At 44.0% G+C, this 28,000-nt stretch overlaps 2 protein-coding genes across 2 annotated transcripts in view; both read right to left on the reverse strand.

Annotated features, from left to right (window-relative positions):
• Positions 1 to 12,389, reverse strand: part of LOC106580294 (pleckstrin homology domain-containing family A member 2) — a 30,130-nt gene extending 17,741 nt beyond the window's left edge. Inside the window, exons 1-5 of the mRNA XM_014161145.3 lie at positions 12,001 to 12,389; positions 10,332 to 10,494; positions 10,011 to 10,067; positions 9,857 to 9,905; positions 2,383 to 2,480 (exon numbers count right to left, since the gene is read on the reverse strand). Of these exons, the coding sequence (XP_014016620.1) occupies positions 2,383 to 2,480; positions 9,857 to 9,905; positions 10,011 to 10,067; positions 10,332 to 10,472 (345 nt within the window). The 5' untranslated portion in view covers positions 10,473 to 10,494; positions 12,001 to 12,389. The remainder of the gene's footprint in view (positions 1 to 2,382; positions 2,481 to 9,856; positions 9,906 to 10,010; positions 10,068 to 10,331; positions 10,495 to 12,000) is intronic.
• A 12,565-nt stretch (positions 12,390 to 24,954) lies between these two features.
• On the reverse strand, positions 24,955 to 27,655 carry LOC123729316 (uncharacterized). Its single transcript, XM_045704197.2, has 3 exons — positions 27,508 to 27,655; positions 26,567 to 26,680; positions 24,955 to 25,203 (listed from the first exon to the last, which is right to left on the reverse strand). Exons 1-3 carry the CDS (start codon positions 27,554 to 27,556, stop codon positions 24,986 to 24,988), a joined length of 381 nt encoding a protein of 126 aa, XP_045560153.1. The 5' UTR covers positions 27,557 to 27,655; the 3' UTR covers positions 24,955 to 24,985.
• Between the last annotated feature and the right edge of the window lie 345 nt (positions 27,656 to 28,000).

Here is a 28,000-nt window from a genome sequence, read left to right on the forward strand (position 1 = left end):
AATACGGCTGCACAGTATTGTTTCTTATCGATGGCGGTTAAGATATCGTATAGGACCTTGAACGTGGCTGAGGTGCACCCATGACCAGCTCTGAAACCAGATTGCATAGCGGAGAAGGTGCGGTGGGATTCGAAATGGTCGGTAATCTGTTTGTTGACTTGGCTTTCGAAGACCTTAGAAAGGCAGGGTAGGATAGATGTAGGTCTGTAGCAGTTTGGGTCAAGAATGTCCCCCCCCCCCTTTGAAGAGGGGGATGACCGCAGCTGCTTTCCAATCTTTGGGAATCTCAGACGACACGAAAGAGAGGTTGAACAGGCTAGTAATAGGGGTTGCAACAATTTTGGCAGATCATTTTAGAAAGAAAGGGTCCAGATTGTCTAGCCCGGCTGATTTGTAAGGGGTCCAGATTTTGCAGCTCTTTCAGAACATCAGCTGACTGGATTTGGGAGAAGGAGAAATGGGGAAGGCTTGGGCGAGTTGCTGTGGGGGGTTCAGTGCTGTTGACCGGGGTAGGGGTAGCCAGGTGGAAAGCATGGCCAGCCGTAGAGAAATGCTTATTGAAATTCTCAATTATAGTGGATTTATCGGTGGTGACAGAGTTTCCTATCCTCAGTGCAGTGGGCAGCTGGGAGGAGGTGCTCTTATTCTCCATGGACTTTACAGTGTCCCAGAACTTTTTTGAGTTTGTGTTGCAGGAAGCAAATTTCTGATTGAAAAAGCTAGCCTTGGCTTTTCTAACTGCCTATATTGGTTTCTAACTTCCCTGAAAAGCTGCATATCACGGGGGCTGTTCGATGCTAATGCAGAACGCCACAGGATGTTTTTGTGTTGGTTAAGGGCAGTCAGGTCTGGAGAGAACCAAGGGCTATATCTGTTCCTGGTTCAACATTTTTGGTGGTCTTCCTAAGCCAGGATACAGACACGGCTAGGACATCCGGGTTGGCAGAGTGTGCTAAAGCAGTGAATAAAACAAACTTAGGGAGGAGGCTTCTAATGTTAACATGCATGAAACCAAGGCTATTGCGGTTACAGAAGTCATCAAAAGAGAGCGCTTGGGGAATAGGAGTGGAGCTAGGAACTGCAGGGCCTGGATTCACATCTACATCGCCAGAGGAACAGAGGAGGAGTAGGATAAAGGTACAGCTAAAAGCTATGAGAATTGGTCGTCTAGGACGTCCGGAACAGAGAGTAAAAGGAGCAGGTTTCTGGGGGCGATAAAATAGCTTCAAGGTATAATGTACAGACAAAGGTATGGTAGGATGTGAATACAGTGGAGGTAAACCTAGGCATTGAGTGATGATGAGAGAGATATTGTCTCTAGAAACATAATTGAAACCAGGTGATGTCATCACATGTGTGGGTGGTGGAACTGAAAGGTTGGATAAGGTATAATGAGCAGGGCTAGAGGCTCTACAGTGAAATAAGCCAATAAACACTAACCAGAACAGCAATGGACAAGGCATATTGACATTAAGGAGAGGCATGCTTAGCCGAGTGATCATAAGGGTCCAGTGAGTAGTGAGGTTGGTTGGGATCACGGCGATTCAGACAGCTAGCCGGGCCATGGGTAGCAAGCTGGCAGAAGATGGTCTGTGATACTCTGTGAGTGCCAAAGGTGACACCATTGGTTCTAAAGTGGTTTGGCAAAATTCGTTACGTGTCTTTTCTGGGGTCTTTCACATCTCAAAATAGGATGCTGCCCCTTTAAAACAAACATTCCAAAATAGACATTGACTGGCTAGCCAAGACCAATGCTAGGTGTCTTTTTGTATCTTTCTTTATACAGACTATCAACAGTAGCCAGCATATTGCTAATATGTTCACTATTGAAAGTTTACTTTTGTAAATCACTTTCCCTAAAATAAATAAGCTCAGCGAGTAGATTGATGGGCGCTTATTTTTGCTCAGGACTGCTCGCATCTGCGTTGTGAATGTAGCCATCAACTTCTGTACTGCTCGAGAAGTGGTGACTCGCGGGAGCGTAGTGGTGCTTGAATGAACGGCCAATCATATTGCTCAAATACAAACAGTACAACTTTCTGTGTGTCGTCTTCAATGGTTTTCAATGGTAGACGGCGACAGAGCAGGTAGATGCTGAACTGGAAGGCAAAAATGTGCTGAGAAGTTACTGGCCTGGTTGGTGCTGCTGCTTTGAAAGTGGCGTGAGATTGAAAAGTACTGGGGCAGATGCTGTCTCGCCACATGTTTTCCAGCGGCTCTGGGGAGTGCATTGTCTTGCATCACGCTCATCTGCAACATATGCAGTGCTGGTTGTGGCAACTTAATATCGCTAAGTCTCAGTTTGATGGAACATTATACGTGTTTTGATTAGATGTCTGAATGTAAAAGTTGATTTGATGCTACATGAGTTGGGGTACTCACAGTGATCTTGGTGGCTTTGTTGAGAGCAATGACCCAGTCTCTGAGGTCAGCAGCATCGTTGGCTTGGAGGAAATACCGCCGAGATACTGCATTGATCACTGCAGACATAGTGATATACAGTACTATTTAAAAGTTTGGACACACCTACTCAGTCAAGGGTTTTTCTTTATTTTTGCTATTTTCTACATTGTAGAATAATAGTGAAGACATCAAAACTATGAAATAACACACACACACACACACACACACACACACACACACATAATATATAAACCAAAAAAAGTGTTAAACAAATCTAAATATATTTTAGATTTTAGATAATTCAAAGTAGCCACCCTTTGCCTTGAAGACAGCTTTGCACACTTGGCATTCTCTCAACCAGCTTCATCTGGAATGCTTTTCCAACAGTCTTGAAGGAGTTCCCACATATGCAGAGCACTTGTTTGTTGCTTTTCCTCCACTCTGCATTCCAGGTGAAGCTGCGGTCCAACTCAGCCCAAACCATCTCAATTGGGATGAGTTTGGGTGATTGTGGAGGCCAGGTCACCTGAGGCAGCACTCCATCACTCTCTTTCTTGGTAAAATAGCCCTTACACAGCCTGGAGGTGTGTTGGATCATTGTCCTGTTGAAAAACAAATGAGAGTCCCACTAACCAGATGGGATGGCGTATTGCTGCAGAACGCTGTGGTACCCATGCTGGTTAAGTGTGACTTGAATTCTAAATAAATCACTGACAGTGTCACCAGCAAAGCACACCCACACCTCCTCCTCCATGCTTCACGGTGGGAACCACACATGCGGAGATCATCTGTTCACCTACTCTGCATCTCACAAAGACACGGTGGTTGGAAACACCATCTAAAATGTGGACTCAGTCTGTCATCTTTCTTGGCCCAAGCAAGTCTCTTCTGCTTATTGGTGTCCTTTAGTAGTTCTTTGCAACAATTCGACCATGAAGGCCTGATTCACACAGTCTCCTCTGAACAGTTGATGTTACTTGAACTCTGTGACTTTATTTTGATAGCTTATTCGCCGTTAGTCAGCACCTCTACACAAACTTCTATTCTGTGTGTGCGCCAGCTCATGTTTTTTTATCTACTTGAACTCTGTGAAGTATATAAACTCAGCAAAAAAAGAAACATCCTCTCACTGTCAACTGTGTTTATTTTCAGCAAACTTAACATGTGTAAATATTTGTATGAACATAAGATTCAACAACTGAGACATAAACTGAACAAGTTCCATAGACATGTGACTAACAGAAATTGATTGTGTCCCTGAACAAAGGGGGAAAAAAATCAAAATCAAAATCAAAAGTAATAGTCAGTATCTGGTGTGGCAACCAGCTGCATTAAGTACTGCAGTGCATCTCCTCCTTATGGACTGCACCAGATTTGCCAGTTCTTGTTGTGAGATGTTACCCCACTCTTCCACCAAGGCAACTGCAAGTTCCCAGACATTTCTGGGGGGAATGGCCCTAGCCCTCAACCTCCGATCCAACAGGTCCCAGACGTGCTCAATGGGATTAAGATTTTTTTTATTTTTATTATTTCACCTTTATTTAACCAGGTAAGCTAGTTGAGAACAAGTTCTCATTTACAACTGCGACCTGGCCAAGATAAAGCAAAGCAGTGCGACACAAACAACACAGAGTTACACATGGAATAAACAAGTGTACAGTCAATAACACAATAGAAAAAAAGAAAGTCTATATACAGTGTGTGCAAATGGCGTGAGGAGGTAGGCAATAAATAGGCCATAGTAGCGAAGTAATTACAATTGAGCAGAATAACACTGGAGTGATAAATGAGCAGATGATGATGTGCAAGTAGAGATACTGGTGTGCAAAAGAGCAGAAAAGTAAATAAAAACAATATGGGGATGAGGTAGGTAGATTGGGTGGGCTATTTACAGATGAACTATGTACAGCTGCAGCGATCGGTTAGCTGCTCAGATAGCTGATGTTTAAAGTTAGTGAGGGAATAAGTCTCCAGCTTCAGCGATTTTTGCAATTCGTTCCAGTCACTGGCAGCAGAGAACTGGAAGGAATGGCGGCCAAAGGAGGTGTTGGCTTTGGGGATGACCAGTGAGATATACCTGCTGGAGCGTGTGCTACGGGTGGGTGTTGTTATCGTCACCAGTGAGCTGAGATAAGGCGGAGCTTTACCTAGCATAGACTTATAGATGACCTGGAACCAGTGGGTCTGGCGACGAATATGTAGCGAGGGCCAGCCGACTAAGGCATACAGGTCGCAGTGGTGGGTGGTATAAGGGGCTTTGGTAACAAAACGGATGGTACTGTGATAGACTGCATCCAGTTTGCTGAGTAGAGTATTGGAAGCTATTTTGTAGATGACATTGCCGAAGTCGAGGATAGGTAGAATAGTCAGTTTTACTAGGGTAAGTTTGGCGGCGTGAGTGAAGGAGGCTTTGTTGCGAAATAGAAAGCCGATTCTAGATTTGATTTTGGATTGGAGATGTTTAATATGAGTCTGGAAGGAGAGTTTACAGTCTAGCCAGACACCTAGGTATTTGTAGTTGTCCACATATTCTAGGTCAGAACCGTCCAGGGTAGTGATGCTAGTCGGGCGGGCGGGTGCGGGCAGCAAACGGTTGAAAAGCATGCATTTGGTTTTACTAGCATTTAAGAGCAGTTGGAGGCCATGGAAGGAGTGTTGTATGGCATTGAAGCTCGTTTGGAGGTTAGTTAACACAGTGTCCAAAGAAGGGCCAGATGTATACAGAATGGTGTCGTCTGTGTAGAGGTGGATCAGGGAATCACCTGCAGCAAGAGCGACATCATTGATATATATACAGAGAAAAGAGTCGGCCCGAGAATTGCACCCTGTGGTACCCTCATAGAGACTGCCAGAGGTCCGGACAACAGGCCCTCCGATTTGACACACTGAACTCTGTCTGCAAAGTCGTTGGTGAACCAGGTGAGGCAGTCATTTGAGAAACCAAGGCTATTGAGTCTGCCGATAAGAATACGGTGATTGACAGAGTCGAAAGCCTTGGCCAGGTCGATGAAGACGGCTGAACAGTACTGTTTTTTATCGATGGCGGTTATGATAATGTTTGGTACCTTGAGCGTGGCTGAGGTGCACCCGTGACCAGCTCGGAAACCGGATTGCACAGCGGTGAAGGTACTGTGGGATTCGAAATGGTCAGTGATCTGTTTATTAACTTGGCTTTTGAAGACTTCAGAGAGGAAGGGCAGGATGGATATAGGTCTATAACAGTATGGGTCTAGAGTGTCACCCCCTTAGAAGAGGATGACTGCGGCAGCTTTCCAATCTTTAGGGATCTCGGACGATACAAAAGAGAGGTTGAACAGACTGGTTAACAGGGGTTGCAACAATGGCGGTGGATAGTTTTAGAAAGAGAGGGTCCAGATTGTCTAGCCCAGCTGATTTGTACGGGTCCAGGTTTTGCAGCTCTTTCAGAACATCAGCTATCTGGATTTGGGTGAAGGAGAAGCTGGGGAGGCTCGGGCAAGTAGCTGCGGGGGAGGGCGGAGCTGTTGGCCGGGGTTGGGGTAGCCAGGAGGAAAGCATGGCCAGCCATAGAGAAATGCTTATTGAAATTTTCGATTATCATGGATTTATCGGTGGTGACCGTGTTACCTAGCCTCAGAGCAGTGGGCAGCTGGGAGCAGGTGCTCTTGTTCTCCATGGACTTTACAGTGTCCCAAAACTTTTTGGAGTTAGAGCTACAGGATGCAAATTTCTGTTTGGAAAAGCTAGCCTTTGCTTTCCTAACTGACTGTGTGTATTGGTTCCTGACTTCCCTGAACAGTTGCATATCGCGGGGACTATTTGATGCTATTGCAGTCCGCCACAGGATGTTTTTGTGCTGGTCAAGGGCAGTCAGGTTTGGAGTGAACCAAGGGCTATATCTGTTCTTATTTCTACATTTTTTGAAAGGGGCATGCTTATTTAAGATGGTGAGGAAATTACTTTTAAAGACGACCAGGCATCCTCGACTGATGGGATGAGGTCAATATCCTTCCAGGATGCCCGGGCCAGGTCGATTAGAAAGGCCTGCTCGCAGAGTGTTTTAGGGAGCGTTTGACAGTGATGAGGGGTGGTCGTTTGACCGCGGACCCATAGCGGATGCAGGCAATGAGGTAGTGGTCGCTGAGATCCTGATTGAAAACAGCAGAGGTGTATTTGGAGGGCAAGTTGGTCAGGATAATATCTATGAGGGTGCCCATGTTTACGGATTTAGGGTTGTACCTGGTGGGTTCCTTGATGATTTGTGTGAGATTGAGGGCATCTAGCTTAGATTGTAGGACGGCCGGGGTGTCAAGCATGTCCCAGTTTAGGTCATCTAACAGAACGAACTCTGAAGATAGATGAGGGGCAATCAATTCACATACGGTGTCCAGGGCACAGATGGGAGCTGAGGGGGGTCTATAACAGGCGGCAACAGTGAGAGACTTATTTCTGGAGAGATTCATTTTAAAAATTAAAAGTTCCAACTGTTTGGGTATAGACCTGGAAAGTATGACAGAACTTTGCAGGCTAACTCCTCCCCCTTTGGCAGTTCTATCTTGACGGGAAATGTTGTAGTTGGGTTTGGAAATCTCAGAATTTTTGGTGGCCTTCCTTAGCCAGGATTCAGACATGGCAAGAACATCAGGGTTGGCGTAGTGTGCTAAAGCAGTGAGTAAAACAAACTTAGGGAGGAGGCTTCTGATGTTAACATGCATGAAACCAAGGCTTTTTCGATTACAGAAGTCAACAAACGAGAGTGCCTGGGGACACGCAGGGCCTGGGTTAACCTCCACATTACCCAAGGAACAGAGGAGGAGTAGGATGAGGGTACGGCTAAAGGCTATCAAAACTGGTCGTCTAGTGCGTTGGGGACAGAGAATAAAAGGAGCAGATTTCTGGGCGTGGTAGAATAGATTCGGGGCATAAATGTGCAGACAGGGGTATGGTGGGGTGCGGGTACAGTGGAGGTAAGTGATAAGAGAGGTTGCATCTCTGGACGTGCTGGTTATACTGGGTGAGGTCACCGCATGTGTGGGGGGTGGGACAAAGGAGGAATCTGAGGCATGTAGAGTGGGACTAGGGGCTCCACTGTAAACTAAAACAATGATACATATCCTAAACAACAGTATACAAGGCATATTGACATTTGAGACAGACATAAAGCGAGGCAAAAAGCAATCAAACGTGTTGACAACAGCTAATCAACTAAGACAACAGGTAAAATGGCGATGAATGGGCAGAGAGGGTCGGTTAACTACACACAGGGCCTGAGTTCAGGGCTAGGGCCGACAGAGATATATATATATAAACAAAATGGAGTACCGTGACAAATGAACAGTCCAGCAGGCATCAGCTATGTAGCCAAGTGATCATATGGTCCAGTGAACAGCAATAGATGAAACAGGGAAGCCGCGGCGTAGTTGTTACTACGCTAGCACGCCGAAGACACAGTGTTTAAAGTTAGCAGGCCGGGGTAAGTAGAAGCGTCTGCTCCGATGTCCGGCAACAGCCGGTTGAGGGCACAGCGGATGGAATTAAGATCCGGGCTCCTCGCTGGCCATGGCAGAATACTGACATTCCTGTCTTGCAGGAAATCACACACAGAACGAGCAGTATGGCTGGTGGCATTGTCATGCTGGAGGGTCATGTCAGGATGAGCCTGCAGGAAGGGTACCACATGAGGGAAGAGGATGTCTTCCCTGTAACGCACAGCGTTGAGATTGCCTGACAACAAGCAATGACAACAAGCTCTGTCCGATGTTGCTGTGACACACCGCCCCAGACCATGACGGACCCTCCACCTCCAAATCGATCCCGCTCCAGAGTACAGCCCTCGGTGTAACGCTCATTCCTTCAATGATAAACGCAAATCCGACCATCACCCCTGGTGAGACAAAACCGCGACTCGTCAGTGAAGAGCACTTTTTGCCAGTCCTGTCTGGTCCAACAACGGTGGGTTTGTGCCCATAGGCGACGTTGTTGTTGGTGATGTCTGGTGAGGACCTGCTTTACAACAGGCCTACAAGCCCTCAGTCCAGCCTCTCTCAGCCTATTGCGGACAGTCTGAGCACTGATGGAGGTATTGTGCGATCCTGGTGTAACTCGGGCTGTTGTTGTTGCCATCCTGTACCTGTCCCGCAGGTGTGATGTTCGGATGTACCGATCCTGTGCAGGTGTTGTTACACATGGGAGGCCACTGTGAGGACGATCAGCTGTCCGTCCTGTCTCCCTGTAGCGCTGTCTTAGGCGTCTCACAGTATGGACATTGCAATTTATTGCCCTGGCCACATCTGCAGTCCTCATGCCTCCTTGCAGCATGCCTAAGACACGTTCACGCAGATGAGCAGGGACCCTGGACATCTTTTTTTTTTTTTTTTTCCAGAGTCAGTAGAAAGGCCTCTTTAGTGTCTCAAGTTTTCATAACTGTGACCTTATTTGTCTACCGTCTGTAAGCTGTTAGTGTCCTAACAACCATTCCACAGGTGCAGGTTCATTAATTGTTTATGGTTCATTGAACAAGCATAGGAAACAGTGTTTAAACCCTTTACAATGAAGATCTGTGAAGTTATTTGGATTTTTACCAATTATCTTTGGAAGACAGGGTCCTGAAAAAGGGCCGTTTATTTTTTTGCTGAGTTTATTTGGGCTGCAATTTCTGAGGCTGTTAATTCTAATGAATGTATCCAGTGCAGTAGAGGTGACTATGGGTCTTCCTTTCCTGTGGTGGTCCTCATGAGAGCCAGTTTCATCATCGTGCTTGATGGTTTTTGCGACTGCACTTGAAGAAACTTTCAAAGTTGTTGAAATTTTTCAGATTGACTGACCATGTCTTAAAGTAATGATGGACTGTCGTTTCTCTTTGCTTATTTGAGCTGTTCTTGCCATAATATGGACTTGGACTTTTACTAGATAGGGGTGGTATACAGAAGATAGCCCTATCTTGTTACAACACAACTGATTGGCTCAAATGCAATAAGAAGGAAATAAATTACACAAATTAACTTATCAAGGCACACCTGTTAATTGAAATGCATTGCAGGTGACTACCTCATGAAGCTGGTTGAGAGAATGTCAAGAGTGTGCAAAGCTGTCATCAAGGCAAAGGGTGGCTACTTTGAAGAATCTCAAATATAAAATATAAATTCTATATGTGTTATTTCATAGTTTTGATGTCTTCACTATTATTCTACAATGTAGAAAATAGTAAAAATAAAGAAAAACCCTTGAATGAGTAGATGTGTCCAAACTCTTGACTGGTACTGTACATATAAATATATAATATTATATAGCAATACAGAACATAAATACAGAGGTCACTGCAAAGAGGACAGAACAGGTATGATAAACATAGGAACACATTTTACTGTACGTGTTTCACCAGGGCCATGAGACCACACACACACACACACACACACACACACACACACACACACACACACACACACACACCACACACACACACACGTTGACTCACCAAAGCAGAACTCAGTCTTGGGCTTCTGTTTCCCTGTGGCCTCGCTCACCTAACCCCCAAACAGAGGAGGAGAAGACAAAAGAGAGAAGATGAGAGTCTGGAATTAGTCAAAAACATTGCCCTTAATAAGTCATCTGTTTTAGGGTGTTGTTACCTTGGAGATATATGTCAGCTGCAGACTCCCGACTGCGTTCGCTCCACTGGGCAGGTTCTACAGGCAGTGATACAACACACCAATGTAATAAACACAGTAACACAACACTCAATATAACAAACACTTCTGCAGGCAGAGATAGTTAAAGACACAGAGAAGCCTTCTACTCCTAGTCTCACTTCCTCTATAGGAGGTGTGTTTCTACTCTGCTAGTGGCGGAACACAACCACTATCTGAACACACTCTGCCCAACTCTGCCTCAGACACATCAGAGATCATGTGTGTTTGTACAGGCAGTATGATGTGCGTGTTTGTGTGTACCTGGGGGTTGTCCATGTACCACAGCAGTGTGTTGCCCTGTGTGTCCAGTATCAAATAGCGTCTCTGGAAGCGGTTGCTGCTCTCTTTCTCCTCGATGTCTAGAAAGCCACACACACGGTTCTGTCTGTCCATGTACGGCATACTGCTGCCTGCTACCACATCACTGAGAGATGGGGGGGGGGGGGGAGGCATGTCACACACACACTCAGCAGTTTTTCATGTGACGTTATTGAGGCAGCCTAGCTAAGCCTAAGGCCCGAGGCTGTGCTGCTAACCAGAGGATTCACCACAGCTGGAAATTATAGACTACTGAACAGATCTGCATACAGGCACATTTCATCTGGCCAGATAGAGAGAGAGAAAGGGGAGGGGCAGAGAGAGAGTGACAAGGGAATGAACATCAGAGGACAACCTAACCTAACTGTCAGAGAGACTGACATGCTGAGGACATAACACCATCATGACATCATCTGTGCAGTTATTGCACCTACCTGGTCACATGAGCATACAAAGACAACTTCCCCTCTGGAACAGGCAATATGAACAACATTTTGTTTTAGGAAAAACAGAAAAACACACATGCAGACACACAGCCAATGATTGGTATAAAACGAATAATATATGTTTGGCATTAAGCATAGCAGCAGTAACCAGTGGTGGAAAAAGTTCTCAATTGTTATACTTGAATAAAAGTAAAGATACCTTAATAGAAAAGGACTCAAGTAAATGTCCCCAAAAGTATCTGGTTTTAAATGTACTTAAGTACAGTGGTGGAAAAAGTACACAATTGTCATACTTGAGTAAAAGTAAAAAGTTAATCCTGTACATCAAACTACTTACATTAAGTAAATCTGACTGCATGATTTACAGACAGCCAGGGCACACTCCAACACAATTGACAAAAGCAGTATTTGTGTTTACTATGTCTGCCAGATCAGAGGCAGTAGGGATGACAATGCATTATATTGATAAGTGCGTGAATTGGACCATATTGCTGTCCTGTCTGAGCATTTGAGTAAAATGTACATATTTTCTTTAGGAACCTAGTGGAGAAAAAGTAAAAGTTGTCCAAATTATAAACAGTAAAGCACAGATACCCAAAAAACTACTTAAGTATTTTTACTTAGTTACTTTACACCACCAGCAGTAACCAAGTCTGAAATTAGGCTACATGTTGGCATAGCTGGAAAACTTAAAGTAGTTATCCATCTTTACTATACATGGTGATTTGTGTGTGATTCCATGCTGATTGTTCCATATAGGCCTGATTCGTGTAAATATTTCATTTTGTTTAAATGCACATTTATTCCCCAAACCAAATGAGGAGATAGATAGATACTTCTACTAGATAGATTGATACTATCTATCTATCTATCTATTGGATCAGATACGGATGGAACCCATCCTGTATCATATATACATGATTTCGTCAGGTGCTCAGTGGGCTTTGTTCCATAGATAAACTGTCTGTCAGTTATTTCACTAGTTGTCGACCCATATGGATAACTTTGTCAGCCAATAAAGCATGATTTAGCATCAGGTTGAGATGACATGAAAGTTTCCTGATTCAATTATCTGCCGACCACAACCCCCACCCCTCCCTCCCTCCCAACAAGACGCGCGCACGCGCACACATACACACGCAGACATAAATTCCGCGAAAACTTACCCGTTTTAGCTGGTCAGTATGCCCGAAGTGGAAGAGTAAAACGCGTCTCACCAGGGTAAAATGGAAGTTTAAACCCGCTGTTACTCCGAGTTTACATGACATAGCCTGACAACTGAAATGTATGTGTGCAGCACCCGAACACCGCTGTGCTTCTTTCCGGGTAGAGCTCGCAATTATAATATATTTTCGACCTAGAACCAACCCCGGAAATGATCTAGTCTCTTGCTCGTTGTTACTGGACAAAAACGACATTAACTACAGTAGCCCATGAAGAACTGCGTTGACTTTAACTCTTGACTGGCGCTGATCTCTCGGTTGTTGCTTCGTGTTTGAATTGTCCTCATGACTGTCATTGTGCTCTGCGCTACAATGTAACTTTCTGCAGCAGCTGTCAATTTAGCCAGCAGATCCGACCCGCTTGCTTACAGCTGCACTAGGGTCGGACAGGCTTGCTGTGTAGATTGACACATTGGAGCAGGTGAGAGATATGGCTCAGAAAACATACCTCAAATCCAGGCATGAGAAATTCGTTTGTACTCCAAATTGTCCCATTATCCCAACTGTTTCTCCAAGGTTTAATAGCAGTGGTTCAATCTTCTTGGTGTAACAGTTGGGATAATGGGACAATTCTCATCCCTGGATTGAGGTACATTTCTGAGCCATGATCATAGTGCAGCTGTAAGCAAGCGGGTAGGATCTGCTGGATACTGTCAACTATGTATTCAATAGTCTGAATCTGTTGCTAAGCATTTTTTTTTTTGCAAAACATTTGTTGCAGAACTTTTGCAACAGAAACCATTTACTACAAATGTAAAACTTTATTCAACAAAACCAATAGTTTCTATTGGACAAATTCAGATAAGTCCCTCCCCATTTTGTTTGCTTCCATTTGGTTCCTAGAGTAAACAATCAATGGTTTCCATTGCAAAACGTTTTGCAGCAGACAAAAATGTTTTGCAATGGAATCCGACTAATGAATACACTCCTGGCTAGCCTGGAGGCTGAATGTATCTCACAGGAGAAAGCATCAGAGCAAGCAAAACAGCACCCCTCTGTCTCTCTACGTGTAGGCCATCTATCTGATACTGTCTGGTTCGAACGAGTATGACATTGTTGCTGGCTGTAGCATTGAATGAAAGGGAAGCCAGTGAGCATTTGGTATAAAAAAAAAAAAAGTTTAAAAAATGTACCAACGCTGAGCTAAACTGAGCGAGCTCAACTGTGAATGGTCCTAGCTTAGGTAAAAAAAGGTGTCCTGGGAAGCCAGCTTGGATTTGGTGTCTCTCCTATCAAATTGCTTTGAGAGCATACGTCATTAACAGAAACAACTTGAATTGTTGCATCTTGTTGTGTTGTCCTCCGGTGGCTAGCTAGCTAGCTAAAACTGGCCCTTTCCTAAATTAGCCATGGATAGGGATTTGGACTTCTGGTTTTACTTAATTCTCCGAACTGGCCAATGATTATAATGGTGATTCTGATCCAACCATTATTTCATACATTGTTGTGCCCCTGGACTGAGAGGATGGAAGTTCAGTATGTACAGTAGCTGGATGTAGAAGGCTTATGTTAACTAGCTAATGTTGCCCATGAATGAAAGTTAGGCTAGCGAGCAAGCATTTTAGCCAGGTAGCCTAGGAGAACAAAAAATAAGAGTGTACTGTATGACAGTGATAGACCATTTCGTCAACATGAAAGACAGAAGGATGGCATTGGTGTTTCTCTACAAGTAGGTTGAGTCAACATGTTTTTCTACTTCCACAAACATGCATGCAAACAGATTAGAACCATGGACAGCCACATATTTAGCTTACATTGATTGGACTAAATTGTTTTTGGTATCTTTTAGTTGTCACTGTATTAGACTAAGCATAGGTGATTTGATGATGTTGAAATGGTGTTGGAATATTGGAGGCAGCTCCTGTTTTCTTTGTAACTTGTGGTAACTCTCTGTGGTTCTAAATCAATAGTTGTTTAGTGGTCCGAAAACATTAACTTGCTTAATCATGCTGTAGGTCATGTAACTGCCTGTTACATGCAATATGTGTCGTGGACTTCACCGGGCAGAGGTTGCTATCCGGTATTGTGATAAAACAAAGGTGTGGTTGAGTTTATTCTGCCACTGTCTTTTTTTCTCGGCCTTTATTAGCCTAAACATCACAGTCGTTGTTAAATTATCATCTATGGTACAGAACGGAAAAGTTGCGCATCTTGATTGTTGACCAATAGTGCCCCACAGTGGAGGTGTCGTAATACCCATAACTTAGCAGTCAAACAGGGAAATGGTTCCAATCATTTTTCAAACATTAATTTTTCCCATAGGGAATTTTAGAAACACTTAAAATAAAGGCTGTGTTTTGTGGTAGGCTTACCTTAGTGTGATGTTTTGATAAACGTGTAAATCTCTCCCAGACAAGGTGACTTTTATCAATATATTCAGCTCTATTTACTCTCAGATCCGAAGAGCATTTCATATTATTCTGTACATACGGAGACCTCCATTTTAGTATGGTATGTATTCATTTCTGGATGTTATCCCCCATTTTGTATGTTTATATTACAAATTACAATTTGTATTATGTTGCGAATTTAAAAAACGTATCATATGTTACGAATTGTTGCTAGGTGGCTAACGTTACCTGGGTTAAGTTTAGGAGTTAGGTTAAAGGGTTAAGGTTAGGGGAAGGGTTAGCAAAGTAGTTGAAAAGTTGCTCAAGTTGTCAGTGATCAAATTCGAACTTGCAACCTTTGGGTTTATTCACCCAACCAACCACCCAACCAGCTGTCCTATGTAGTCATACCAAACATAACATATCATATTCATTTGTATGTCCTGAATATACATTAACTATGTTACGTCTAGTCTTGGAGACCAAGCTGCGCAGACAGAACATGCTTTCCATCTACCAATCCTGCAACCTCTGCTACAAGCAGACCATATGATTTTGCCTACTCTAGAGAAGTGACATGATATATCCCTAGTTGATATTGGCTGCTAACATGAATGACTTTCAGTTCCAAATGCAGGTCTAAAATGCTATTCATTTCTGCGTTTTGAAAATGTATCAGCGTTTATGGGTATAATGACAGGCAACATTTATGCTCCCGGGTGGCGGATCGGTCTAAGGCACTGCATCTCAGTGCTAGAGGTGTCACTACAGACCCTGGTTCGATTCCAGGCTGTATCACAACAGGCCGTGATTGGGAGTCCCATAGGGCGGCGCACAATTGGCCCAGTGTCGTCCAGGTTAGTTTGACCGGGGTAGACAGTCCATTGTAAATTAGATTGTGTTCTTAACTGACTTTCCTAGTTAAATAAAGGTTAAATAAAATGCGCAGCAGATGTGCGCGCGGGGGTCGCAAGTTTTGTACCACTTCTTTTTGGGTGTTGTGGGTCAAAAAGTGTGAACCACTGGGATACATGATAGCGGCAACACATGGAGAGGGGTTGGATATAGTAATGGTAGGCCACAGTATTTCTTAAAATCTTCTATTTTTACTAGAATTGTATTGGTAATTCTTAATACGTTCAAAATCGTTTTGTAAAATAGGCAAATTTACTCATCAGATTGTGCTGCTTTCCCTTGTAATAATTGCTCAATCCGTGACCATGGTTGCGGGAAAAACATTTTTTTGTTTTGTTTAAGTACATACCCCCCAAAAGGTCGGTGCATGGCCTTGAGCCAGACTAACAGCAGACACTGTCTCAAACATTAATTGGTCTACCACTCACTAGGCTTCATGTATATCTGAAACAGTCAAATTGATTGTGGACCTATGCTTTATTTATTGCAGGTTATAGGGCCTGCCTAGGCTAGGCTATTAAATATGCTAGTTCAATACATTTTTAACCCTGCATTAACCCTGATACATTCTCATAAACAGAGCGAGATATTCTAACCATTTATCTCTTCCCTTCTTCCCTTGTTATCTTCTATCATTCTTTCCTCCCTCTCTCAGCTGGCAGCATCGCTATGGGAACTGGGTCAAAGTCACATCATATGATTCAGGATTTCACCCCCACCCCCTCTGTCTGTGTGTGTCTCTCTCTGTGTGTCTCATTCTCTGTTTGTCGTCGTCCCCCCCCTCCCCCCCAGATGGAGACTAGGCTAACAGGAAATAGAAGTTAAGTCTGCTATGGTGCACAGAGCTAGCCTGTATGGGGTAGATATTCTGTCTGAATTGGCTGATCAGAGGATGCAATCTGTATCCTTGTCTAGACCAGTTGTTTTCTCTGCCTCATATCCAACTGTCCTTACATGAGCCTGCCATACATAGTTATTATACAGACAGAGACAGAAAGGAAGCCAGTGTTCAGTAGAAACAACATGGAGCTGTGTGCTCTGTCTATGGAGAAGACTGGAGGTCGGAGGAGGAAGTAAGTGTGGTCTGTTAACCAGCGAGCAAAATGCTACCTGAGTGACCTCACGTCCTGTGGGCTGTAACTAGGTCAGAGGTCACAGAAACAGCAGGAGAGAGTCTAAATCTACGGTCTCAACATTTCCAGTGATGCCACCCACTGACAGTCTCATGCTAGCATGCTGCTCAGGGGCGGATTGGCAATTCTGTCAAATGCCAGATGGGCTGGACCATTATTTAGTTGGATGGGCTGGTTGAAATTGACATACAGAAATAAAACAATAAAAAAAGGTGACATGGGCCTATTAAGATTTTTCTCTTTTATACTAATCTATAATCAGCCTTTGGCTGATCAGTGGGCAACAACTGGCCCCCCTACCAAGACAGACCAGCCTGGTCTTCTAATACCTGAGGTCATGCAAATTCAAAGTCAAACACGGCATCAGCAATGAGACCTGCTCCTACTCGGTCTTCAGCTATTTTTGGGTGGCTTAAACCATGATTTGGTCAAACAGTAAGGTGCATTATTCTCATGATTCCTGTAATGAAAGTGTCTGCCCTGTGCCCTTGCTGAGGCCTGCTGCTGTGATGAGTGAGCTACTTTCCTCTTCCCCCATGTGCTCAAGAGAAAAATGCAATAAAAAAATAAAATTGTGGGAAAAACACAGCTTTGGAAGATTTGTCCTCTTGTTCCTGTTGAAGAGAGGGTCTCCGCTTTCTGTAGGTATAGTGTTCATCCTGTTAGGGCTAGGGGGCAGTATTGACACGGCTGGATAAAAAAACATACCCGATTTAATCTGGTTACCACTCCTACCCAGTAACTAGAATATGCATATACTTATTACATATGGATAGAAAACACCCTAAATTTTCTAAAACTGTTTGAATGGTGTCTGTGAGTATAACAGAACTCAAATGGCAGGTCAAAACCTGAGAGATTCCTTTACAGGAAGTGGCCTGTCTGACCATTTCTTGAACTTCTTTTCCATCTCTATCATTTACTAAGGATCTCTGCTCTAACGTGACACTTCCCACGTCGTCCATAGGCGCTCAGAGCCCGGGAAAAAACAGAATGTCGTCATTCCAGCCCCAGGCTGAAACACATTATCGCCTTTCTCAAGTGGCCGATCAAGGGACACTGGGCTTATGCGCGTGACCCGACCGCCCCCGCCTTTGGGATTTTTTCCTCTGTTTGCCGAAAAGGAGATTCCCTGTCGGAATATTATCGCTTTTCTACGAGAAAAATGTCGTAAAAATTGATTTTAAACAGCGGTTGACATGCTTCGAAGTACGGTAATGGAATATTTAGAATTTTATTGTCACGAATTGCGCCATGCGCGCGACACTTCTTTACTATTTCGGATAGTGTCTGGAACGCACGAACAAAACATCGCTATTCGGATATAACGATGGATTATTTTGGACCAAACCAACATTTGTTATTGAAGTAGCAGTCCTGGGTGTGCATTCTGACGAAGACAACAAAAGGTAATCAAACTTTTATAATAGTAAATATGATTATGGTGAGTGCTAAACTTGCCGGGTGTCTAAATAGCGAGCCCGTGATGCCTGGGCTATGTACTTAGAATATTGCAAAATGTGCTTTCACCAAAAAGCTATTTTAAAATCGGACATTTCGAGTGCATAGAGGAGGTCTGTATCTATAATTCTTAAAATAATTGTTATGCTTTTTGTGAACGTTTATCGTGAGTAATTTAGTAAAATGTTAGCGAATTCCCCGGAAGTTTGCGGGGGTATGCTAGTTCTGAACGTCACATGCTAATGTAAAAAGCTGGTTTTTGATATAAATATGAACTTGATTGAACAAAACATGCATGTATTGTATAACATAATGTCCTAGGGTTGTCATCTGATGAAGATCATCAAAGGTGAGTGCTGCATTTAGCTGTCTTCTGGGTTTTGGTGACATTATATGCTGGCTTGAAAAATGGGTGTCTGATTATTTCTGGCTTGGTACTCTGCTGACATAATCTAATGTTTTGCTTTCGTTGTAAAGCCTTTTTGAAATCGGACAGTGTGGTTAGATTAACGAGAGTCTTGTCTTTAAGTAGCTGTAAAATAGTCATATGTTTGAGAAATTGAAGTAATAGGATTTTTAACGTTTTGAAAATCGCGCCACAGGCTGCAAGTGGCTGTTACGTAGGTCCCACCTAGCCCATAGAGGATAGCCATGTGGTTCTCAATCTCAGTACTAGCCCATAGAGGTTAATTATCACCTTTCAATATTCAGCTTAGCAACGACTTAACAACCAAGATATTTGATATGGCTTTGAGATATGGAGTGGCACGCACACAAAATGCACACCAGCCATGGTGAGACCTTAGGCCTATAGGTCTCATGGGTAGTAGTCTATAACTGCAAAGTTTTTCTAGGACATTACATTTACTGTTGGATGAATACATGGCTACTAGCAGTGGGTAATATATTTAGAGTTAGTGGTTTGTCCTTTAAAAGTTGGTCCCATTAATGCTAGTTTGACCACCACGGGTCATCTTTGAGAAGCATTTGATAGCCTTCAATAGTGGCTGTACTAGAGAATTGAAACATTCTCTCTAAGAACATACCATTACATGGGCCTGATTTTAATGAATTTTGCTTAATTAATTTGCTTAATATTATGGTGTTTCTATTCCAAGGAAAATGAAAAACCCTCTGGGATTCCGTTAGGATGGAACGGAAAATATGGCGCTGTACAACGTGACGGTCGGGAGTAGGAGACCGGGGTTCAATTCCCCGATGGGGAGGAAGGAGTAGGCTGTCCTTGTAATTAAGAATTTGTTCTTAACTGACTTGCCTAGTTAAATAAAAGTTACACTAAGAGCATAACATTTCTACACCCTAATTGTGTAGTTGTAGTCTAACCAATACCCAAATGGAGATTCAGTGAAAATAAAAATCTCATTGATTTATCAAGACCAGTCCCCAAGCTTGTCTCAGAGCAGCACGAAACAGTGCTAAAATACACTGCTCAAAAAAATAAAGGGAACACTAAAATAACACATCCTAGATCTGAATGAATGAAATAATCTTATTAAATACTTTTTTCTTTACATAGTTGAATGTGCTGACAACAAAATCACACAAAAATAATCAATGGAAATCCAATTTATCAACCACTGGAGGTCTGGATTTGGAGTCACACTCAAAATTAAAGTGGAAAACCACACTACAGGCTGATCCAACTTTGGTGTAATGTCCTTAAAACAAGTCAAAATGAGGCTCAGTAGTGTGTGTGGCCTCCATGTGCCTGTATGACCTCCCTACAACGCCTGGGCATGCTCCTGATGAGGTGGCGGATGGTCTCCTGAGGGATCTCCTCCCAGACCTGGACTAAAGCATCCGCCAACTCCTGGACAGTCTGTGGTGCAACGTGGCGTTGGTGGATGGAGCGAGACATGATGTCCCAGATGTGCTCAATTGGATTCAGGTCTGGGGAATGGGCGGGCCAGTCCATAGCATCAATGCCTTCCTCTTGCAGGAACTGCTGACACACTCCAGCCACATGAGGTCTAGCATTGTCTTGCATTAGGAGGAACCCAGGGCCAACCGCACCAGCATATGGTCTCACAAGGGGTCTGAGGATCTCATCTCGGTACCTAATGGCAGTCAGGCTACCTCTGGCGAGCACATGGAGGGCTGTGCGGCCCCCCAAAGAAATGCCACCCCACACCATGACTGACCCACCGCCAAACCGGTCATGCTGGAGGATGTTGCAGGCAGCAGAACGTTCTCCACGGCGTCTCCAGACTGTCACGTCTGTCACATGTGCTCAGTGTGAACCTGCTTTCATCTGTGAAGAGCACAGGGCGCCAGTGGCGAATTTGCCAATCTTGGTGTTCTCTGGCAAATGCCAAACGTCCTGCACGGTGCTGGGCTGTAAGCACAACCCCCACCTGTGGATGCCGGGCCCTCATACCACCCTCATGGAGTCTGTTTCTGACCGTTTGAGCAGACACATGCACATTTGTGGCCTGCTGGAGGTCATTTTGCAGGGCTCTGGCAGTGCTCCTCCTGCTCCTCCTTGCACAAAGGCGGAGGTAGCAGTCCTGCTGCTGGGTTGTTGCCTTCCTACGGCCTCCTCCACGTCTCCTGATGTACTGGCCTGTCTCCTGGTAGCGCCTCCATGCTCTGGACATTACGCTGACAGACACAGCAAACCTTCTTGCCACTGCTCGCATTGATGTGCCATCCTGGATGAGCTGCACTACCTGAGCCACTTGTGTGGGTTGTAGACTCCGTCTCATGTTACCACTAGAGTGAAAGCACCGCCAGCATTCAAAAGTGACCAAAACATCAGCCAGGAAGCATAGGAACTGAGAAGTGGTCTGTGGTCCCCACCTGCAGAACCACTCCTTTATTGGGGGTGTCTTGCTAATTGCCTATAATTTCCACCTGTTGTCTATTCCATTTGCACAACAGCATGTGAAATTTGTCAATCAAGTGGACAGTTTGATTTCACAGAAGTGTGATTGACTTGGAGTTACATTGTGTTGTTTAAGTGTTCCCTTTATTTTTTTGAGCAGTATAGTTGTAGGCTATTGCTTCAAATCTTTTTACTTCTAACTTCAATATGCTCTTTAATAAGACCTACACCACTCAATGGGCCATTATAACACTGTACATGGTGTCCAGGTCAGGATAACCAAAACATTTCTTTATTAAAGACTATCAGAAAGAATGATGGTACTTATTTATTTTGATCCAAAGCCATGAATGAGTGAGTCACTGCTTTATGTAGGTGCCGGACTATATGACACTGCCATCAACTTGATAATATATAACGATATTTTGGAGGTTATTTTGTTTAAAAAAAAAAAAAAAAAGTGAGCGACTAATCTGAATAAAGGCCAAAATAATATTTGTAAAGGCCAAAACATTTATTTCTGTTTTTAGAGGGAGAGAAACGCTGGGACAATTGTGCACCTCCCTATGGGACTCCCAATCACGGTCGGATGTGATACATAATACTTTTTGTTGTATTATTTGTTTGTCTTTTCTGGTGGATTAAACTGAAATTGCAACCACTCACGGCCGGTTGTGATACAGCCAACCTAACTGAAGAAATACATTTGACGATAGAGTTCTCCCCCTACCCTCTTTCTAGGCAAGTCTATTGTCCAACTACCTGCTAATAGCCATAATGGTGCTGTACAACGTGACCGTGTGTGTTTGATAGAGTATTTTCCAGTAAACAACAATTTGTTTACCTTCATTAGACAACTTTGTTCCAATATTTTTGCAATTCAGTGATATTTATTCCCATAGTAATTCGTTATGGATCCATAACTAAATAATCATCGATATTTTGAAAGAGTATTTTTATCATTATTTTATTAACAAAAGCATAAAGATGTCATTATTATTTACATTGTTTTAGTTTGAACGAGCAGACTGGCACTAAGAACAGCGGGAATGTTTCCCTAGTCAGTGCCATTATTAGTGCAATGCCCCTTAAATTGTTGCTCTGTGCTACCCAGTGTGGTGGGGCGGGGGTCCACCCCCCCTCCCTTCCCCATGGGCTAGGTCCGTCTTCTGTACACGGCTCTGCAGGCCCATCCCGTGCCTCATGCCTTGAACCTTGTGCGCTTTCAGTGGATACAGCTGGAGAACTGCAAGCCAATCCCATTGTGTGCCACTTGGGAGCCATGACCAATATAACCAATATATATTGTCCTGCTAATGATAGGGTTAATAATATATCTGTGAGAATATCCAAGGGGCTTTTATATAATTCTAAATTAATAATAATAATCGCTTTGTTTAAAAAAATAACAATATTTTGGAGATTTTGTTTTTTCAAATAACATAAAATGAGCGAGGAAAAAGGCCATTCTTGAACATGGGGTGAGACATTCTTACTAATTTGTAAATAAAGCCAGTTTATTTTTTTCTGTTTTTAGAGGGAGAGAAACCAAAAACCTGCAGTCATCTCATCCTAGTTGAGGCCGGCATAGAACCAGCATCTGTAGCAACACAGTTTACACTGCTATGAATGTCTTAGACCGCTGCACCACTCAGGCGCTGTACAACATGGTCGGTCGGGAGTGGGCTACAATACTACAGTAAGAGCAAAATAAAATAATAAAAACCTTAGTGTAACAACAGTTTTAGTAAGTAATACTGAAGTCGTGCACAGTTATCAGTTTCTATTTAGGTTTATGCTGCCCATTCATTGTCAGTTAGATACACAGTAGGACCCAAAAGCATAATCAGTGCTCTAACTCCCCCTTGCGCTGGTCTGGAGCAATGAAGTGGTGACGCAGGGTATCGTACTAAACCACAAATTACCTCTAAGTCCCGCAGCATAATCGCTAAACTTTTAGTGGAGCAAACACTGTACCGATGTAGTTAATGTGTTGAAAAAAATAACAGGATATTCTGGAGTCCTATTTTGACAGTAAAATATAGCAACTATAGTCTAATTGTCAACCCAAAATTCATGTCAATCACTGGATTACGTTGCACATCCAAAATATCTTGAATCATTCATTCCTGCTCAGATGTGATAAATGAAAACTTTGCAGCATGTTAGCGGCACGCACCGTGATGTGGGGCCAAAATGCCAGGGCTGAATTCTTGTCTCACACACACACACACACACACACACACACACACACACACACACACACACACACACACACACACACACACACACAAAACCAACTGCAGAGCGATAGAAAGAAAAAGTAAGGGTGCAATAGCATGTTTATTTATAAATAAGTATTGAAGCATAACAATATGAACAAACATGTCTCTGTGTTTACGTTTCTGTTTAATTCATGATGTTTGAAAGCTGAAGAGTGCTGTAACATACAGTAGGGGGTAACTATGGGAACAAGCCCAACACTAGGCCTACTGTGAGCTCAGCACTAACCAATAGTATCATACATGCACACAGGCTACTGGCATTTTAGATCTGCCCCAGCTATAAACCAGTGGAGGCTGCTGAGGGGAGGACAGCTCATAATAATGTCTGGAATGGAGTCGAATGGAATGGCATCAAACACATGGAAAGCATGTGTTTGATGTATTTGTTACCATTTCACTCATTCTGAGCCAGCCATTACCATGATCCCGTCTTCCCTAATTAAGGTGCCACCAACCATATCGTGTGAACTGTTTAGAAATTAAAGCACTTTTTGTACATGGAACAAATTCACTTATACTGTATGTGTATTAAAGTAGTGAAAAGTTTAGTATTTGGTCCCATATTCCTAGAACGCAATGATTACATCAAGCTTGTGACTCTACAAAGTTGTTGGATGGATGTGCTGTTTGTTTTGGTTTTGTTTCAGATTATTTTGTGCCCAATATAAATAAATTGTAAATAATGTATTGTCATTTTTGAGTCACTTTTATTGTAAATAAGAATAGAATATGTTCCTAAACACTTCTACATTAATGTGGATGTTACCATGATTACGGATAGTCCTGAATTAATCATGAATAATGAGTGAGAAAGTTACAGAGGCATAAATATCATACACTCCCAAAAAATGCAAACCTCCCCTTTATTGTATTGGTGAGAGGTTAGCATGTCTTGGGGTATGATATTTTTGTGTCTAACTTTCTCACTCATCATTATTCACGATTCATTCAAGACTATCTGTAATCATGGTAGCATCCACATTAATGTATAAGTGTTTAGAAACGTATTCTATAATTATTTACAATAAAAGTGACTCAAATGACAATACATTATTTACCATTCATTTCTATTGGGCACAAAAATAATCTGAAACACAATCAAAACAAACAGCAAATGCATCCAACAAGTTTGTACAGTCTCATTTTTTTTAAAACCTTTATTTAACTAGGCAAGTCAGTTATGAACAAATTCTTATTTTTAATGACACCCTAGGAACGGTGGGTTAACTGCCTTGTTCAGGGGCAGTATGACACATTTTTACCTTGTCAACTCAGGGATTTGATCTAGCAACCTTTCGGTTACTGGCCCAACGCTCTAACCACTAGGCTACCTGCCGCCCACCATATAATCTTTGCGTGCTAGAAATATGGGACCAAATACTAAACTTTTGACTACTTTAATACACATAAGAGAATTTGGGGGGAATATGTACAAAAAGTGCTTTAATTTCTGAACGGTTCACCTGACAAATCCAAAGTGCTGGAGTACAGAGCCAAAACAACAAAAAATGTGTCACTGTCCCAATACTTTTGGAGCTCACTGTACATGTGTAGTTGTAAACCCAGCCTGGATGCATGCACCCAGAGTCTACTGACACTGCAGGAGCTCCAGTCCATCACTGAACAAATCAAACAACTCGTTTTTTTACATATGACTGGTTACAGACACACAACTGCATTATAGAGTCATATGGTATGATACATCAGTTCCATATGTCTTTAAACTTGGTTGAATGCGCTTTTAGGAACCCCCCACCACAGGCAACACACACACATTCACTACTAAACCCCTAAACCCCATATGATTCACCAAACCATGACTCATCAGCACTCTGCTGACACAGCTGACTGAGGAGATGAATCGATAAATGGTTTTGAATAGTAGAGGTTTGTGTGTGTGCGTGTGTGTGTGTATATATATATATATATATATATATATATATATATATGATCAGGAGTTTAGAACCTGCTGAGGGCCATGCGGAGCATCAGAGCCCCAAGTAGTAGAGCAGGGCTGGCTCCCAGACCACTAGCTGTGTTATTGTGCTCCCCGTGGCGGTGGCCTTTATGGGGCCCGTTGCAGTCGTCCGAGAAACAACACTCCATCTTGGCTCCAGAGTTGCCATTGCGGGCCTTATCACAGAACGCCTTGTAGGAGCATGACTTCATCACCGTGTCTAAAACAGGAGGAAGGGAGAGAGGAGAAAGGGAGTGGGGAGGGGGAGGAAAGGTGTGAGGAAGGAGAGTCAGTATTGGCCTATTCCAAACCCTGTTGAACCATGGTTTCCTACTCTCCTCCTCATCCTTCAATCTGCCTCTTTTTGGCCCTAGCCCCTGCCCCACTCCCACTCTTCCCTCTTCTTGGCCCTAGCCCCTGCCCCACTCCCACTCTTCCCTCTTCTTGGCCCTAGCCCCTGCTCTGCCCCGCTCCCACTCTTCCCTCTTCTTGGCCCTAGCCCCTGCCCCGCTCCCACTCTTCCCTCTTCTTGGCCCTAGCCCCTGCCCCGGTCCCACTCTTCCCACTTCTTGGCCCTAGCCCCTGACCCGCTCCCACTCTTCCCTCTTCTTGGCCCTAGCCCCTGCCCCGCTCCCACTCTTCCCTCTTCTTGGCCCTAGCCCCTGCCCCACTCCCACTCTTCCCTCTTCTTGGCCCTAGCCCCTGCTCTGCCCCGCTCCCACTCTTTCCTCTTCTTGGCCCTAGCCCCTGCCCCGCTCCCACTCTTCCCTCTTCTTGGCCCTAGCCCCTGCCCCGGTCCCACTCTTCCCACTTCTTGGCCCTAGCCCCTGACCCGCTCCCACTCTTCCCTCTTCTTGGCCCTAGCCCCTGCCCCGCTCCCACTCTTCCCTCTTCTTGGCCCTAACCCCTGCCCCGCTCCCAGTCTTCCCTCTTCTTGGCCCTAGCCCCTGCCCCGCTCCCACTCTTCCCTTTTCTTGGCCCTAACCCCTGCCTCGCTCCCACTCTTCCCTCTTCTTGGCCCTAGCCCCTGCCCCGCTCCCACTCTTCCCTCTTCTTGGCCCTAGCCCCCCCCCCCCCCCCCCACCCCACCCTTCCCCCTTCTCTCCCACAGACACAGAGGGTTGTGGTTGATAAAAGCTGCTGGGAACTTATCCAGAAACGAGATGAGAGAACACACGCACACACCCACTGATTACAAGGGCAAGGAGAGCGACTGCTGACAAAAGAGAGAGACAGACATACATATGTAGTCTTATCAAATTTGCGTGGCCATTCATTTAGTGTGTGATGTATTATAGTAGCATAAAGACATATTTATTTAGCATTAAAATCAGTTTTGTACAAAATGTGTTCATGCCAGTTCAACAGTAGCTAGAACACTGATAATATACACCCTATACAGCCTCAACAGGGGAATGCTTTAGTCTAATTACATATAACTTATACCTATCCAATCATATGGTGGTGATGGTGGTGCTGTCCTAGAACTAGCCTGACATCTAGAGTCTGAAAAGAATGCTGCAAGCTTTGGTCATAAAAGTTATTTTTGTGCAGGTGGTGAGAGTGTGTGTGTGTGTGCTTACTCTGTCCTGTGATGGTGGAGCAGGCGTCGGCGAATTGAGGGCAGGTGGTGGAGCCTTGTTTGATACAATCACCCTCATTGGACGCTACGCATGAGTGACACTTCAGTGCGTGACCTTTAGACATGGAACAGGAGAGAACATCTGAGATGAGACTAAGCAGCATTTTCAACTAGCACTCTCAGACAGACTAGCATTCTCTCTGCAAGAAGTTGTATCCAGGCTACCGCTCAACATAATCCTTACTCTCTGTCTCACCATGCACACGTTGTCTCAGAGGAAAAAGGAGCCCATAACAACAAACTCATATCTGATGATGTACGAATAACTCTAAGGCTGTGTCTGTGACAACTCAGACTGACCCTGGCCATGTTTCCTGTCCTGTCAACCCTTGGGCTTTTATGAACAAATAAGACCACGCTGAAACAGCAAAACACACAGACAACCAGACAGACAGGTGAACACAGCCCTTCACTAGCACTTCAAGGCACACCTTCCTAATATTGAGTTGCACCTCCCCTTTTGCCCTCAGAACAGCCTAAATTCGTCAGGGCATGGACTCTACAAGGTGTCGAAAGCGTTCCACACAACTAACTACCAATATGATGACTAAAACAAAAACTGAAACGTGACCATCTGGTACAGTTATGGATAGTGTTGACCTATGGTTAGGGTCAGCATCGACTACTCTCTGGGTCCCCGGGCAGTTTCGTGATCCAACTAAGCTCTTAACATTCCTTTGCCTCCCATCAGATAAACAAGACATCATTTCTAACCTGAACCCAGCTTTAACATGACCCAGTAGACTAGATTCAGACCCACCGTTTAACCCCTTATAAACTCTTAGAAAACCCTGAAACCCCTAGAAAGTCCCCCTCTAGTTGAGTAAATAACCCTGCCAGCTACATGTAGAGAGACTGCCAGCTACATGTACAGAGACTTACTGTGGCAGGCCAGGCATACCAACATCAGCAGAGCCAGGACAGTCTTCATAGTGCTGGATGGACGGTGTGTGTATCAGTGTACGTTTGGGAGTCCAGTGCAGTAGTGGGAGCAGAGAAGAGGTAAACGCAGAGGAGAGAAAAGAGAAGAGGTGGGGGTGTCTTGGGGCATTAACATCTTAGCCCTAATCCCTATCAACCCTGCACACCCAGCGCCCTCTATTCATGTGTTATTGGACTTACCAAGGGTAGTTTTGACAGGGTCAGGTAAACTCTCAATACTGGTGTCTGTACTGTACTCATTCACTCAAATATATACACACACACACACACACACACACACACACCTTGGTGGGCAGCACACACACCCTGTGTTGGCTAAGTGATCAGTGAAATAATACAACCACACTGGGTTGTCACAAACCGTTCTCACCAACTACAGGGACATTCTACTTCAAAATGTGTCACTTGCATGCAGTTGCCCTCTAACTCAAGG

This window comes from Salmo salar, chromosome 20 (genome assembly GCF_965601325.2).
Source record: "Salmo salar chromosome 20, fSalSal1, whole genome shotgun sequence".
Lineage (NCBI taxonomy): Eukaryota > Metazoa > Chordata > Actinopteri > Salmoniformes > Salmonidae > Salmo > Salmo salar.

Excerpts from the sequence above, each read along its gene's own strand:
- LOC123729316 (XM_045704197.2), bottom strand. The coding sequence starts at position 27,556 with ATGAAGACTGTCCTGGCTCTGCTGATGTTGGTATGCCTGGCCTGCCAC. Across the intron at positions 26,681-27,507 it reads GGTATGCCTGGCCTGCCACA|GTCACGCACTGAAGTGTCAC; the intron begins GTAAGTCTCTGT and ends CCATGTCTAAAG. Across the intron at positions 25,204-26,566 it reads CTCCACCATCACAGGACAGA|ACACGGTGATGAAGTCATGC; the intron begins GTAAGCACACAC and ends CTCCTGTTTTAG.